The 15,490-nt window shown below is 43.6% G+C and overlaps 1 protein-coding gene across 1 annotated transcript in view; it reads right to left on the reverse strand.

Moving 5' to 3' along the window:
• The window catches only part of LOC116368518 (high affinity cAMP-specific and IBMX-insensitive 3',5'-cyclic phosphodiesterase 8A), a gene marked incomplete at its 5' end in the record, with an annotated part of 26,000 nt that extends 12,224 nt beyond the window's left edge, over positions 1 to 13,776 (reverse strand). The window contains 4 exon segments of the mRNA XM_031819192.1: positions 3,964 to 4,042; positions 8,036 to 8,124; positions 9,178 to 9,232; positions 13,720 to 13,776. Coding sequence (XP_031675052.1) covers positions 3,964 to 4,042; positions 8,036 to 8,124; positions 9,178 to 9,232; positions 13,720 to 13,776 — 280 coding nt within the window.
• Positions 13,777 to 15,490: the final 1,714 nt, after the last annotated feature.

The raw sequence follows: 15,490 nt of genomic DNA on the forward strand, positions 1-15,490 counted from the left end.
CAACAGCATCACACAGTCCTGACAGACAGACAGATTTTCACATAGAGAGAGAACATGATAACACTGCTGGAGATGCTCTGTGTCTGTAGATCTGTCTGTAGCTGTCTCTCTGTCTGTAGCTGTCTCTCTGTCTGTAGCTGTCTCTCTGTCTGTAGCTGTCTCTCTGTCTGTAGCTGTCTCTCTATCTGTGTCTCTGTCTGTAGCTGTCTCTCTGTCTGTAGCTGTCTCTCTATCTGTGTCTCTATCTGTAGCTGTCTCTCTGTCTGTAGCTGTCTCTCTGTCTCTAGCTGTCTCTCTATCTGTGTCTCTGTCTGTAGCTGTCTCTCTGTCTGTAGCTGTCTCTCTATCTGTGTCTCTGTCTGTAGCTGTCTCTCTGTCTGTAGCTGTCTCTCTGTCTCTAGCTGTCTCTCTGTCTGTAGCTGTCTCTCTGTCTGTAGCTGTCTCTCTGTCTGTAGCTGTCTCTCTATCTGTGTCTCTGTCTGTAGCTGTCTCTCTGTCTGTAGCTGTCTCTCTATCTGTGTCTCTGTCTGTAGCTGTCTCTCTGTCTGTAGCGGTCTCTCTGTCTGTAGCTGTCTCTCTGTCTGTAGCTGTCTCTCTGTCTGTAGCTGTCTCTCTGTCTGTAGCTGTCTCTCTGTCTGTAGCTGTCTCTCTATCTGTGTCTCTGTCTGTAGCTGTCTCTCTGTCTGTAGCTGTTTCTCTGTCTGTAGCTGTCTCTCTATCTGTGTCTCTGTCTGTAGCTGTCTCTCTATCTGTGTCTCTGTCTGTAGCTGTGTCTCTGTCTGTAGCTGTCTCTCTGTCTGTAGCTGTCTCTCTGTCTGTAGCTGTCTCTCTGTCTGTAGCTGTCTCTCTGTCTGTAGCTGTCTCTCTGTCTGTAGCTGTCTCTCTGTCTGTAGCTGTCTCTCTGTCTCTAGCTGTCTCTCTGTCTCTAGCTGTCTCTCTATCTGTCTCTCTGTCTGTAGCTGTCTCTCTGTCTGTAGCTGTCTCTCTATCTGTGTCTCTGTCTGTAGCTGTCTCTCTGTCTGTAGCTGTCTCTCTGTCTCTAGCTGTCTCTCTGTCTGTAGCTGTCTCTCTATCTGTGTCTCTGTCTGTAGCTGTCTCTCTGTCTGTAGCTGTCTCTCTATCTGTCTCTCTGTCTCTAGCTGTCTCTCTGTCTGTAGCTGTCTCTCTATCTGTGTCTCTGTCTGTAGCTGTCTCTCTGTCTGTAGCTGTCTCTCTATCTGTGTCTCTGTCTGTAGCTGTGTCTCTGTCTGTAGCTGTCTCTCTAGCTCTGTCTGTAGCTGTCTCTCTGTCTGTAGCTGTGTCTCTGTCTGTAGCTGTCTCTCTAGCTCTGTCTGTAGCTGTCTCTCTGTCTGTAGCTGTGTCTCTGTCTGTAGCTGTGTCTCTGTCTGTAGCGGTGTCTCTGTCTGTAGCCGTGTCGGTAGCCATGTCTCTAGCTGTGGCGGTGTCTGTTGCTGTGTCTGCTGCGGTGTCTGTTGCTGTGTCTCCAGCTGTGCCTGTTGCTGTGTCTGTTGCGGTGTCTGTGGCTGTGCCCCCAGCTGTGTCTGTTGCGGTGTCTGTGTCTGTAGCTGTGTCTGTAGCTGTGTCTGTTGCGGTGTCTGTGTCTGTAGCTGTGTCTCTAGCGGTGTCCGTAGCTGTGTCTGTTGCTGTGTCTCTAGCTGTGTCTGTTGCGGTGTCTGTGTCCGTAGCTGTGTCTCTAACTGTGTCTCTAGCTGTGTCTGTTGCTGTGTCTGCTGCTGTGTCTTCTGCGGTGTTTGCTGCGGTGTCTGCTGCGGTGTCTGCGGCGGTGTCTGTAGCTGTGGCTGTAGCTGTGTCTGTACAGTGCCTTGCGAAAGTATTCGGCCCCCTTGAACTTTGCGACCTTCTGCCACATTTCAGGATTCAAACATAAAGATATAAAACGGTATTTTTTTGTGAAGAATCAACAACAAGTGGGACACAATCATGAAGTGGAACGACATTTATTGGATATTTCAACTTTTTTTAACAAATCAAAAACTGAAAAATTGGGTGTGCAAAATTATTCAGCCCCCTTAAGTTAATACTTTGTAGCGCCACCTTTTGCTGCGATTACAGCTGTAAGTCGCTTGGGGTATGTCTCTATCAGTTTTGCACATCGAGAGACTGACATTATTTCCCATTCCTCCTTGCAAAACAGCTCGAGCTCAGTGAGGTTGGATGGAGAGCATTTGTGAACAGCAGTTTTCAGTTCTTTCCACAGATTCTCGATTGGATTCAGGTCTGGACTTTGACTTGGCCATTCTAACACCTGGATATGTTTATTTTTGAACCATTCCATTGTAGATTTTGCTTTATGTTTTGGATCATTGTCTTGTTGGAAGACAAATCTCCGTCCCAGTCTCAGGTCTTTTGCAGACTCCATCAGGTTTTCTTCCAGAATGGTCCTGTATTTGGCTCCATCCATCTTCCCATCAATTTTAACCATCTTCCCTGTCCCTGCTGAAGAAAAGCAGGCCCAAACCATGATGCTGCCACCACCATGTTTGACAGTGGGGATGGTGTGTTCAGGGTGATGAGCTGTGTTGCTTTTACGCCAAACATAACGTTTTGCATTTTTGCCAAAAAGTTCAATTTTGGATTCATCTGACCAGAGCACCTTCTTCCACATGTTTGGTGTGTCTCCCAGGTGGCTTGTGGCAAACTTTAAACTACACTTTTTATGGATATCTTTAAGAAATGGCTTTCTTCTTGCCACTCTTCCATAAAGGCCAGATTTGTGCAATATACGACTGATTGTTGTCCTATGGACAGAGTCTCCCACCTCAGCTGTAGATCTCTGCAGTTCATCCAGAGTGATCATGGGCCTCTTGGCTGCATCTCTGATCAGTCTTCTCCTTGTATGAGCTGAAAGTTTAGAGGGACGGCCAGGTCTTGGTAGATTTGCAGTGGTCTGATACTCCTTCCATTTCAATATTATCGCTTGCACAGCGCTCCTTGGGATGTTTAAAGCTTGGGAAATCTTTTTGTATCCAAATCCGGCTTTAAACTTCTTCACAACAGTATCTCGGACCTGCCTGGTGTGTTCCTTGTTCTTCATGATGCTCTCTGCGCTTTTAACGGACCTCTGAGACTATCACAGTGCAGGTGCATTTATACGGAGACTTGATTACACACAGGTGGATTGTATTTATCATTTATCATGTATTTATCATCATTAGTCATTTAGGTCAACATTGGATCATTCAGAGATCCTCACTGAACTTCTGGAGAGAGTTTGCTGCACTGAAAAGTAAAGGGGCTGAATAATTTTGCACGCCCAATTTTTCAGTTTTTGATTTGTTAAAATTTTGAAATATCCAATAAATGTCGTTCCACTTCATGATTGTGTCCCACTTGTTGTTGATTCTTCACAAACAAATACAGTTTTATATCTTTATGTTTGAAGCCTGAAATGTGGCAAAAGGTCGCAAAGTTCAAGGGGGCCGAATACTTTCGCAAGGCACTGTAGCTGTGTCTCTAGCTGTGTTGGTTGCTGTGTCTGTTGCTGTGTCCGCTGCGGTGTCTGTTGCTGTGTCTGTTGCTGTGTCTGTTGCTGTGTCTGTTGCTGTGTCCGCTGCGGTGTCTGTTGCTGTGTATGTTGCTGTGTCTGTTGCGGTGTCTGCTGCGGTGTCTGTTGCTGTGTCGGTTGCTGTGTCTGTGGCTGTGTTTGTGGCTGTGCCTGTAGCTGTTGCTGTGTCTCTAACTGTGTCCGTAGCCGTGTCTGTAGCTGCGGCACTAGCTGTGTCTGTTGCTGTGGCTGTGCCTGTGGCTGTGCCTGTAGCTGTGTCTGTAGCTGTGTCTGTTGCTGCCCTTTTTCTGACCCTGCAAATTGAAAATCCCAATGTGGCCCTCGAGCCAAAACGTTCCCCCACCCCTACCTTAGTGCTTCCATCTGTAGACTGTTTGGTTGAGAATAAACAACAGACCATTCTTTAGTAAAACTAATGGAAACTAATGAAAACCCACCTGAATGACTTGATCCTCATTGGTGATCTCTATGGCCTCCTGGCTCTGCTCCAATGCTGTGAAGATAGCATTACACGCCCTAGGAAAGAGAGGGAGGGGGAGGGAGGGAGAGCAGGGATGGAGATGGGGAAGGAGGGCGATGGGAGAGGGAGAAGGAGGGAGGGAGAGCAGGGATGGAGAGTGGGAAGGAGAGCATGAGAGAGGGAGGGAGGGAGGGAGGGAGGGAGGGAGGGAGGGAGGGAGGGAGGGAGGGAGGGAGGGAGGGAGGGAGGGAGGGAGGGAGGGAGGGAGGGAAGAGAGATAGGGAGGGAGGGAAGAGAGATTGGGAGGGAGGGAGAGATAGGGAGGGAGGGAGAGATTGGGAGGGAGGGAGATAGGGGGGGAGGGAGATAGGGAGGGAGGGAGATAGGGAGGGAGGGAGATAGGGAGGGAGGGAGGGAGATAGTTGAAATGCACCTCTGAATGTAGAACAGGAGCTAGATTTAGACATGGGTACAGTACATAGCTGTAGAAAGAACATTCTACATTTTTAATCACACTCCACCATTATTACAGGATTTCGGGCCAGCCTTGAGTGGATTTATTTATTTTTATTTAACCTTTATTTAACTAGGCAAGTCAGCTAAGAACAAATACTTATTTACAATGACGGCCTACCAAAAGGCAAAAGACCTCCTGCGGGGACGAGGTCCTGGGATTTAACATAAATACAATATAAATATAGGACAAAACACACATCACAACAAGAGAGACACAACAACACGACATAAAGAGAGACCTAAAGACAACAACTTAGCAAGAGAACAACACATCACAACACAGAATAGTAGCAACACAACATAACAACAACATGGTAGCAACACAACATAACAACAACATGGTAGCAACACAACATAACAACATGGTAGCATCACAACAACAACATGGTAGCAGCATAACATGGTAGCAACACAACAACAACATGGTAGCATCACAACATAACAACAACATGGTAGCATCACAACATGGTAGCAACACAACATAACAACAACATGGTAGCAACACAACATAACAACAACATGGTAGCATCACAACATAACAACAACATGGTAGCATCACAACATGGTAGCAACACAACACAACAACAACATGGTAGCAACACAACATAACAACAACATGGTAGCATCACAACATGGTAGCAACACAACATAACAACAACATGGTAGCAACACAACATAACAACAACATGGTAGCAACACAACATAACAACAACATGGTAGCAACACAACATAACAACAACATGGTAGCAACACAACATAACAACAACATGGTAGCATCACAACATGGTAGCATCACAACATGGTAGCAACACAACATGGCATCAACATGGTGGCAACACAACATGGTAGCAACACAACATGGTAGAAACACAACATGGCATCAACATGGTAGAATCACAACATAACATCATGGTAGAATCACAACATAACAACAACATGGTAGCAGCACAACATGGTAGCAACACAACATGGCAACAACATGGTAGCAACACAACATGGTAGCAACACAACATGGTAGCAACACAACATGGCAACAACATGGTAGCAACACAACATGGTAACAACACAACATGGCAACAAGATGGTAGCAACACAACATAACAACAAGATGGTAGCAACACAACATGGTAGCAACACACATAACAACAACATGGTAGCAACACAACATGACAACAACAAGGTAGCAACGCAACATGACAACAACATGGTAGCAACACAACATAACAACAACATGGTCGCAACATAACAACAACATGGTAGCAACACAACATGGTAGCAACACAACATAACAACAACATGGTAGCAACACAACATAACAACAACATGGTAGCAACACAACATGACAACAACATGGTAGCAACACAACATAACAACAACATGGTAGCAACACAACATGGCAGCAGCAGAAAACATGGTAGAAACATTACTGGCTAACAGACAACAGCACAAAGGGGAAGAAGGTAAGAGACAACAACACATCACACAAAGCAGCTATGGGTATGTGTCTTCTCTATGAGCTGGTTATACTTTGGACACTAGATGAGATGCTTGGTGAGACACAGCTCAGATAGATGAGATACTTAGTGAGACACAGCTCACATAGATGAGATGCTTGGTGAGACACAGCTCACATAGATGAGATACTTGGTGAGACACAGCTCAGATAGATGAGATACTTGGTGAGACACAGCTCAGATAGATGAGATGCTTGGTGAGACACAGCTCACATAGGTGAGATACTTGGTGAGACACAGCTCACATAGATGAGATACTTGGTGAGACACAGCTCAGACAGATGAGATGCTTGGTGAGACACAGCTCACATAGATTAGATGCTTGGTGAGACACAGCTCACATAGATGAGATGCTTGGTGAGACACAGCTCAGACAGATGAGATGCTTGGTGAGACACAGCTCACATAGATGAGATACTTGGTGAGACACAGCTCAGACAGATGAGATGCTTGGTGAGAAACAGCTCACATAGATGAGATGCTTGGTGAGACACAGCTCACACAGATGAGATGCTTGGTGAGACACAGCTCAGATAGATGAGATGCTTGGTGAGACACAGCTCACACAGATGAGATGCTTGGTGAGACACAGCTCACACAGATGAGATGCTTGGTGAGACACAGCTCAGATAGATGAGATGCTTGGTGATACACAGCTCAGATAGATGAGATGCTTGGTGAGACACAGCTCAGATAGATGAGATACTTGGTGAGACACAGCTCAGATAGATGAGATGCTTGGTGAGACACAGCTCAGATAGATGAGATACTTGGTGAGACACAGCTCAGATAGATGAGATACTTGGTGAGACACAGCTCAGATAGATGAGATGCTTGGTGAGACACAGCTCAGATAGATGAGATACTTGGTGAGACACAGCTCAGATAGATGAGATACTTGGTGAGACTCAGCTCAGATAGATGAGATACTTGGTGAGACACAGCTCAGATAGATGAGATACTTGGTGAGACACAGCTCAGATAGATGAGATACTTGGTGAGACACAGCTCAGATAGATGAGATACTTGGTGAGACACAGCTCAGACAGATGAGATACTTGGTGAGACACAGCTCAGATAGATGAGATGCTTGGTGAGACACAGCTCAGATAGATGAGATACTTGGTGAGACACAGCTCAGATAGATGAGATACTTGGTGAGACACAGCTCAGATAGATGAGATACTTGGTGAGACACAGCTCAGATAGATGAGATACTTGGTGAGACACAGCTCAGATAGATGAGATACTTGGTGAGACACAGCTCAGATAGATGAGATACTTGCATATTATGTGAATGGTCTCACTGTGTCTCCTTGAAGAACTGAGGCTGAAACTAACTGTTCACCATGACCTATGTAGTTTTCTGTCAAGCTCCTCTGCCTCCCCAGCCCTTCGCTGGTAAACGGATAGTTGGGGATTTTGGCAATGCTAGCTGTTCCCATAGACTTCCAGTCATTGCGCTAACGCTAGTTAGCAACTTCCACCAAACTGCTCGCAGCGACATAAAAATGGTATCCGTGAATTAACTCTGAGGAAGTCCATAAAGGGCCTCATTGCCAAAATCCCAAACTATGCCTTTATTATTCACCTCAGTTTGAACTGTGCCCTTACTGCACGTGTGTGTGTGTGTGTGTGTGTGTGTGTGTGGTGTGTATATGTGTGTGTGTGGTTGTGTGTGTGGTTGTGTGTGTGATTGTGTGTGTGTGTGATTGTGTGTGTGTGTGTGTGTGATTGTGTGTGTGTGGTTGTGTATGTGGTTGTGTGTGTGATTGTGTGTGTGTGTGTGTGTGTGTGTGTGTGTGTGTGTGATTGTGTGTGTGTGTGGTTGTGTGTGTGTGATTGTGTGTGGTGTGTGTGTGTGCGGTTGTGTGTGTTGTGTGTATGTGATTGTGTGTGTGTGTGTGTGTGTGAGTGTGTATGTGATTGTGTGATTGTGTGTGTGTGTGTGTATGTGATTGTGTGTGTGTGTGTGTGTGTGTGTGTGTGATTGTGTGTGTGTGTGTGTGTGTGTCTCACCTCAGTTTGAACTGAGCCAGAACTTCTCCACGCTCCAGCTGCAGCAGCTCATTGTAACAGGCCATCGTGTTGGTGTTCTCCACATATCTCTATAGAGTTAGAGGTCAGAGGTTAAACACAGTGTTTATCCATCTGCATCCCAATAGTGCACTACCTTTTTTGACCAGGGCCCATAGGGAATAGGGTGCTGTTTATAGACCAGGGCCCATAGGGAATAGGGTGCTGTGTATAGACCAGGGCCCATAGGGAATAGGGTGCTGTGTATAGACCAGGGCCCATAGGGAAGAGGGTGCTGTTTATAGACCAGGGCCCATAGGGAATAGGGTGCTGTGTATAGACCCGGCCCATAGGGAATAGGGTGCTGTGTATAGACCAGGGCCCATAGGGAATAGGGTGCTGTTTATAGACCAGGGCCCATAGGGAATAGGGTGCTGTGTATAGACCAGGGCCCATAGGGAATAGGGTGCTGTGTATAGACCAGGGCCCATAGGGAATAGGGTGCTGTTTACAGACCAGGGCCCATAGGGAATAGGGTGCTGTTTATAGACCAGAGCCCTATTCCCTATATAATGGTACTACTTCAGACCAGAGCCCTATTCCCTATATAGTGGTACTACTATAGACCAGAGTCCTATTCCCTATATAGTGCACTACTTTAGACCAGAGCTCTATTCCCTATATAGTGGTACTACTATAGACCAGAGCCCTATTCCCTATATAGTGGTACTACTATAGACCAGAGTCCTATTCCCCATATAGTGGTACTACTATAGACCAGAGCCCTATTCCCTATATAGTGGCACTACTTTAGACCAAAGCTCTATTCCCTATATAGTGGTACTACTATAGACCAGAGCCCTATTCCCTATATAGTACACTACTTTAGACCAGGGCCCTATTCCCTATATAGTGGTACTACTATAGACCAGAGCCCTATTCCCTATATAGTGGTACTACTATAGACCAGAGCCCTATTCCCTATATAGTGGTACTACTATAGACCAGAGCCCTATTCCCTATATAGTGGTACTACTATAGACCCAGAGCCCTATTCCCTATATAGTGGTACTACTATGAGTGTGGTGTGGGGATGACTGTGTGTGTGGTGTGTGTTGGTGTGTGTGTGTGTGTGTTTCACTCACCCTATTAAAGCCAGATTTGATAAGGGGCATCACTGAGGCCTCCTCCCTGTCCGGCCTACAACAACAAACACCAAAAAGATCAACAAAACCATTGACTGGTATATAGATGGAGACTATGATCATATTGACTGGTATATAGATGGAGACTATGATCATATTGACTGGTATATAGATGAGACTATGATCATAGTGACTGGTATATAGATGGAGACTATGATCATAGTGACTGGTATATAGATGGAGACTATGATCATAGTGACTGGTATATAGATGGAGACTATGATCATAGTGACTGGTATATAGATGGAGACTATGATCATACTGACTGGTATATAGATGGAGACTATGATCATAGTGACTGGTATATAGATGGAGACTATGATCATAGTGACTGATATATAGATGGAGACTACACTCATAGTGACTGGTATATAGATGAGACTATGATCATAGTGACTGGTATATAGATGGAGACTATGATCATACTGACTGGTATATAGATGGAGACTATGATCATAGTGACTGGTATATAGATGGAGACTATGATCATAGTGACTGATATATAGATGGAGACTACACTCATAGTGACTGGTATATAGATGAGACTATGATCATAGTGACTGGTATATAGATGGAGACTATGATCATAGTGACTGGTATATAGCTGAGACTATGATCATAGTGACTGGTATATAGATGGAGACTATGATCATAGTGACTGGTATATAGATGGACACTATGATCATAGTGACTGGTATATAGATGGAGACTATGATCATAGTGACTGGTATATAGATGGAGACTATGATCATAGTGACTGGTATATAGATGGAGACTATGATCATAGTGGCTGGTATATAGATGGAGACTACACTCATAGTGACTGGTATATAGATGGAGACTACACTCAGTGACTGGTATATAGATGGAGACTATGATCATAGTGACTGGTATATAGATGGAGACTATGATCATAGTGACTGGTATATAGATGTACACTATGATCATAGTGACTGGTATATAGATGAGACTATGATCATAGTGACTGGTATATAGATGAGACTATGATCATAGTGACTGGTATATAGATGAGACTATGATCATAGTGACTGATATATAGATGAGACTATGATCATAGTGACTGATATATAGATGGAGACTACACTCATAGTGACTGGTATATAGATGGAGACTATGATCATAGTGACTGGTATATAGATGGAGACTATGATCATAGTGACTGGTATATAGATGGACACTATGATCATAGTGACTGGTATATAGATGAGACTATGATCATAGTGACGGGTATATAGATGGAGACTATGATCATAGTGACTGGTATATAGATGAGACTATGATCACAGTGACTGGTATATAGATGGAGACTATGATCATAGTGACTGGTATATAGATGGAGACTATGATCATAGTGACTGGTATATAGATGGAGACTATGATCATAGTGACTGGTATATAGATGGAGACTATGATCATAGTGACTGGTATATAGATGGAGACTATGATCATAGTGACTGGTATATAGATGGAGACTATGATCATAGTGACTGGTATATAGATGGAGACTATGACCATAGTGACTGGTATATAGATGTACACTATGATCATATTGACTGGTATATAGATGAGACTATGATCATAGTGACTGGTATATAGATGGAGACTATGATCATAGTGACTGGTATATAGATGGAGACTATGATCATAGTGACTGGTATATAGATGTACACTATGATCATATTGACTGGTATATAGATGAGACTATGATCATAGTGACTGGTATATAGATGAGACTATGGTCATAGTGACTGTATATAGATGGAGACTACGCTCATAGTGACTGGTATATAGATGGAGACTACACTCAGTGACTGGTATATAGATGGAGACTATGATCATAGTGACTGGTATATAGATGAGTCTATGATCATAGTGACTGGTATATAGATGAACACTATGGTCATAGTGACTGGTATATAGATAGAGACTATGGTCATAGTGACTGGTATATAGATGCGACTATGATCACAGTGACTGTTATATAGGTGAGACTATGATCATAGTGACTGGTATATAGATGGGACTATGATCATAGTGACTGGTATATAGATGGAGACAACACTCATAGTGACTGGTATATAGATGAGACTATGATCATAGTGACTGGTATATAGATGAGACTATGATCATAGTGACTGGTATATAGATGAGACTATGATCATAGTGACTGGTATATAGATGGAGACTATGATCATACTGACTGGTATATAGAATGGAGACTATGATCATACTGACTGGTATATAGATGTAGACTATGATCATAGTGACTGGTATATAGATGGAGACTATGATCATAGTGACTGGTATATAGACATATCGTGACTGGGTATATAGATGGAGACTACACTCAGTGACTGGTATATAGATGGAGACTATGATCATAGTGACTGGTATATAGATGGAGACTACACTCAGTGACTGGTATATAGATGGAGACTATGATCATAGCGACTGGTATATAGATGGAGACTATGATCATAGTGACTGGTATATAGATGGAGACTATGATCATAGTGACTGGTATATAGATGGAGACTATGATCATAGTGACTGGTATATAGATGGGACTATGATCATAGTGACTGGTATATAGATGAGACAATGATCATAGTGACTGGTATATAGATGAGACTATGATCATAGTGACTGGTATATAGATGAGACTATGATCATAGTGACTGGTATATAGATGGAGACTACACTCATAGTGACTGGTATATAGATGAGACTATGATCATAGTGACTGGTATATAGATGAGACTATGATCATGGTGACTGGTATATAGATGGAGACTATGATCATAGTGACTGGTATATAGATGGAGACTATGATCAGAGTGGCTGGTATATAGATGGAGACTACACTCATAGTGACTGGTATATAGATGGAGACTACACTCAGTGACTGGTATATAGATGGAGACTATGATCATAGTGACTGGTATATAGATGGAGACTACACTCAGTGACTGGTATATAGATGGAGACTATGATCATAGTGACTGGTATATAGATGGAGACTGTGATCATAGTGACTGGTATATAGATGGAGGACTATGATCATAGTGACTGGTATATAGATGGGACTATGATCATAGTGACTGGTATATAGATGAGACAATGATCATAGTGACTGGTATATAGATGAGACTATGATCATACTGACTGGTATATAGATGAGACTATGATCATAGTGACTGGTATATAGATGAGACTATGATCATAGTGACTGGTATATAGATGAGACTACACTCATAGTGACTGGTATATAGATGGAGACTACGATCATAGTGACTGGTATATAGATGGAGACTATGATCATAGGACTGGTATATAGATGGAGACTATGATCATACTGACTGGTATATAGATGGAGACTATGATCATAGTGACTGGTATATAGATGGAGACTATGATCATAGTGGCTGGTATATAGATGGAGACTACACGCATAGTGACTGGTATATAGATGGAGGACTACACTCAGTGACTTGTATATAGATGGAGGCTATGATCATAGTGACTGGTATATAGATGAGTCTATGATCATAGTGACTGGTATATAGATGAACATATGGTCATAGTGACTGGTATATAGATAGAGACTATGGTCATAGTGACTGGTATATAGATGGGACTATGATCATAGTGACTGGTATATAGATGAGACAATGATCATAGTGACTGGTATATAGATGGAGACTATGATCATAGTGGCTGGTATATAGATGGAGACTACACTCATAGTGACTGGTATATAGATGGAGACTACACTCAGTGACTGGTATATAGATGGAGACTACACTCATAGTGACTGGTATATAGATGAACACTATGGTCATAGTGACTGGTATATAGATGAGTCTATGATCATAGTGACTGGTATATAGATGAACACTATGGTCATAGTGACTGGTATATAGATAGAGACTATGGTCATAGTGACTGGTATATAGATGGACACTATGATCATAGTGACTGGTATATAGATGGAGACTATGATCATAGTGACTGGTATATAGATGGAGACTATGATCACAGTGACTGGTATATAGATGCGACTATGATCACAGTGACTGTTATATAGGTGAGACTATGATCATAGTGACTGGTATATAGATGAGACTATGCTCATAGTGACCTGTATATAGATGAGACTATGATCATAGTGACTGGTATATAGATGCGACTATGATCATAGTGACTGGTATATAGATGGAGACTATGATCATAGTGACTGGTATATAGATGGAGACTACACTCATAGTGACTGGTATATAGATGAGACTATGATCATACTGACTGGTATATAGATGGAGACTATGATCATAGTGACTGGTATATAGATGGAGACTATGATCATAGTGACTGGTATATAGATGGAGACTATGATCATAGTGACTGGTATATAGATGGAGACTATCAGGACATAAAGAGAGGAGAGAGCAGAGGGAAACATACCTTTTTACTACAGCGACTATCACAGTGTTTTCTGAAGAGGTCACCGCCCTGATCGACCTGAAGGGAAAACAAAGACACACATTTATCATTAGGCCAGAAAACATACTGGTGGAAACTGCCACAGAGCCATCAAATCAATGGAGCAGGCCTAGACCTTCTGGTGCAGCTCTGATTCTCCCAGACCAAAGCTCTGTGTGCAGGATTGGTGCAGCTCCGTGAGCAGGCCTAGGCCCTGTGGTGCAGCTCCGTGAGCAGCCTAGGCCCTGTGGTGCAGCTCTATGAGCAGGCCTAGGCCCTGTGGTGCAGCTCCATGAGCAGGACTAGGCCCTGTGGTGCAGCTCTGATTCTCCCAGACCAAAGCTCAGTGTGCAGGATTGGTGCAGCTTCGTGAGCAGGCCTAGGCCCTGTGGTGCAGCTCCGTGAGCAGGCCTAGGCCCTGTGGTGCAGCTCTATGAGCAGGCCTAGGCCCTGTGGTGCAGCTCCATGAGCAGGACTAGACCCTGTGGTGCAGCTCTGATTCTCCCAGACCAAAGCTCTGTGCGCAGGACTAGTACAGCTCTGTGAGCAGGCCTAGGCCCTGTGGTGCAGCTCCATGAGCAGGCCTAGGCCCTGTGGTGCAGCTCCACGAGCAGATCTTGGCCCAGTGAAAGAATGCAGTGTAGCAGTCGTGGTCATCTGGCTGTGGTTTCTCTTCAGCCAGTCACCATAAAGAAGCTTTAGTTCTCTACAGAGAGCCCTGCGTGTACACTGAACCTATAGACTGGCCAAGATGAATAAGGTTAACATACAGGCTACGGCCAGAGTCAATTAATGTTTGTAAACTTGTTTTTGGTTTGGGCCCGGGCTAAAGATAGAGTGGTGGTGTGGAGGGGGGAGGAGGGGGGGGGAGAGTTGTTGCTCGTTGAGAAGGGACCTGACTTCATCCAGGTAGCAGGGGACTGAGGTCTGAGGACAGGACACACGCAGAAAACTAGAAAACCCATCGTTCCAATTTGGTAAACGCATCCAGTCAGTAAGGATGCTGCATTAGGATGCTGCATTAGGATGCTGCATTAGGATGCTGCATTTTGGATACTGCATTAGGATGCTGCATTAGGATGCTGCATTAGGATGCTGCATCAGGATGCTGCATCAGGATGCTGCATTATATATAATAAAGGATTGTATTAGTAATACTAAAGTAAAACCAGCATAGTAACACACCAGCATAGTAACACACCAGCATAGTAACACACCAGCATAGTAAACACACAGGCATAGTAACATACCATTATAGTAACAGACCAGCATAGTAGTTAACACACCAGCATAGTAACCCAACCAGCATAGTAACACACCAGCATAGTAACACACAGGCATAGTAAAATACCATTTATAGTAACATACCAGGCATCAGTAAAAACACCAGCATAGTAACACACCAGATAGTAACATACCAGCCATAGTAACACACCAGCATAGTAACCCACAGGCATAGTAAACATACCATTATAGTAACATACAGCATAGTAACAACACCAGCATAGTAAAAATCACCAGCATAGGAAACACCACCAGCATAGTAACACACAGGCATAGTAACATACCATCTATAGCAACATACCAGCATAGTAACCAACCAGCATAGTAACACACCAGCATCAGTAACAACCAGCATAGTAACACACCAGCATAGTAACAACAGGCATAGTAACATACCAGCATAGTTACATACCAGCATAGTAGTAGTAACACACCAGCATAGTAACACACCAGCATAGTAACATACCAG

This window comes from Oncorhynchus kisutch, unplaced genomic scaffold (genome assembly GCF_002021735.2).
Source record: "Oncorhynchus kisutch isolate 150728-3 unplaced genomic scaffold, Okis_V2 scaffold1936, whole genome shotgun sequence".
Taxonomy (NCBI): Eukaryota; Metazoa; Chordata; class Actinopteri; order Salmoniformes; family Salmonidae; genus Oncorhynchus; species Oncorhynchus kisutch.